We start from the raw sequence: 2,286 nt of genomic DNA on the forward strand, positions 1-2,286 counted from the left end.
GTGGGTCCTGGTGAGTCCTGGTGGGTCCTGGTGAGTCCTGGTGGGTCCTGGTGAGTCCTGGTGGGTCCTGGTGGGTCCAGGTGAGTCCTGGTGGGTGCTGGTGGGACCTAATGGGTCCTGAAGGGTCCTGAAGGGTCCTGATGGGTCCTGTTGGGTCCTGATGGGTCCTGTTGAGTCCTGAAGGGTCCTGGTGGGACCTGTGAAAACCTAATGGGTCCTGATGGGTCCTGGTGGGACCTGTGAAAACCTAATGGGTCCTGAAGGGTCCTGAAGGGTCCTGATGGGTCCTGTTGGGTCCTGATGGGTCCTGTTGAGTCCTGATGGGTCCTGGTGGGACCTGTGAAAACCTAATGGGTCCTGATGGGTCCTGGTGGGACCTGTGAAAACCTAATGGGTCCTGAAGGGTCCTGAAGGGTCCTGATGGGTCCTGTTGGGTCCTGAAGGGTCCTGTTGGGTCCTGAAGGGTCCTGTTGAGTCCTGACAGGTCCTGATGGGTCCTGTTGAGTCCTGAAGGGTCCTGTTGAGTCCTGACAGGTCCTGAAGGGTCCTGTTGAGTCCTGACAGGTCCTGATGGGTCCTGTTGAGTCCTGAAGGGTCCTAATCCTAATTTTTTACTTAGTCAATCTAATTTCAATGTGCAGTGGAACTCCAAAGTGTCTTTTTGAAAAAGAAGAAACCTTTTCTTCTCAGGAGGATTTATTTAAAAAGATGTGCACTAATAAACATGACTTGTTGAATGTGTGACAACAACCCCATCAGGAAGGTGTTGCTAGCAGCTAGCATCACATGTTACAGTCAAAAAACCATTCAGACCACAGCTCTGCCTTTCTACTTTCAAATACCAGTACGTGTTTAATTTTAAATCCACTGGTTAAAGGCAGTTCAAAAAGATCAGAAAAATAATGAAAAATTTCATCATGATGTGAAAAACACAGAAAGTCCTCTGATGTCACTGGATGATGTCACTGGATGATGTCACTGCTAAAATAAAAACATTAGTCTGTGACAGTTTGTAAACTCACACAAACATCCTGTAACAACTCAACAACTGCGACAACAACCTGTTCTCACTTATACTTGAGTTTAAGTACATCAATACCAGGCACCATGTACTTGTACTGTACTAGAAAGTATACAGATTTACTTGTTTGTACTAAATTGGGTTTTTTTAAAGTTTATAAAAAAGTATACTTTAAGTATACTATGTTTTTTAAGTTTAKAAATTTACCCAAAAGTATACTTTAAGTACACGTCATTAAGTATACTATAGTATATACAAGTGTATTTCCCTAAGTGTACTTTTATTTACCGTGTACACTGATATAAATATACTAGCAGTTTACTAACAAGTATACTTCCAGGACTAAATTGGCCCACAATAAGTTTATGAAAGTACTCAGAAGTATACAGAAAGTNTCTTTCTGGTTCTCTTCCTTCATGATGGTTTTGATTGGATAAAAGCAGCGGTGGTCCTAAACCTGAAGCAGACCTGTGTGTTGTGTGTCCTCTTCTGTCCAGTAAACAGTTTGTGGTGGAGGTGCATGGACCTGAGCATGTCGGGACMGTTTCTGTCTTCATCTTGGTGGTTTTTCAGGGTTTTGGGGACATTTTGACCTTTCTGTCTGTCCTCCTCAGACCTGTCCTTCATCACCACCTGGCCGTTCCTGTGGAAGGTGTCGGCCATCACCCTCGTCAGCTGTCTTCCTCTTTACATCATCAAGTACCTGAAGAGAAAGTTTTCACCCCCCAGCTACTCCAAGCTGTCCTCCTGAGCCCAGGAGGACAGGGACAGACTTTTAGCTCTCAGTGTGGGGGACAGGTGAGTCCTGCAGGTGACCTGAGACACACCTGAAGAGTCTCAGTTTGACACTCACATGGTTTTTATTTAACGGAGGAAAGTTCAGTGTTGAAAACAGGTTTTAATGAATCAAACAGGTGAAGACATTCAGATATTTAATCTGATTAATCTGATCAGTCAGTATAATCTGGTTAATCTGATTAATCTGATTAATCTGATCAGTCAGTATAATCTGATTAATCTTATCAGTCAGTATAATCTGATTAATCTGATCAGTCAGTATAATCTGGTTAATCTGATCAGTCAGTATAATCTGATCAGACTGATTAATCTGATCAGACTGATTAATCTGATCAGTCAGTATAATCTGGTTAATCTGATCAGTCAGTATAATCTGATTAATCTGATCAGTCAGTATAATCTGGTTAATCTGTGGTCCTGACCCATCAGCTCGTTGTTAATCTGCATCAGATCTGGACCCGTGGATC

At 43.1% G+C, this 2,286-nt stretch overlaps 1 protein-coding gene across 1 annotated transcript in view; it reads left to right on the top strand.

Annotated features, from left to right (window-relative positions):
* The window catches only part of atp9b (ATPase phospholipid transporting 9B), a gene marked incomplete in the record, with an annotated part of 35,739 nt that extends 33,740 nt beyond the window's left edge, over positions 1-1,999 (top strand). Inside the window, 1 exon segment of the mRNA XM_014024805.1 lies at positions 1,636-1,999. Within this exon segment, the coding sequence (XP_013880259.1) occupies positions 1,636-1,772 (137 nt within the window).
* Between the last annotated feature and the right edge of the window lie 287 nt (positions 2,000-2,286).

This window comes from Austrofundulus limnaeus, unplaced genomic scaffold (assembly GCF_001266775.1).
Source record: "Austrofundulus limnaeus strain Quisiro unplaced genomic scaffold, Austrofundulus_limnaeus-1.0 Scaffold440, whole genome shotgun sequence".
NCBI lineage: Eukaryota > Metazoa > Chordata > Actinopteri > Cyprinodontiformes > Rivulidae > Austrofundulus > Austrofundulus limnaeus.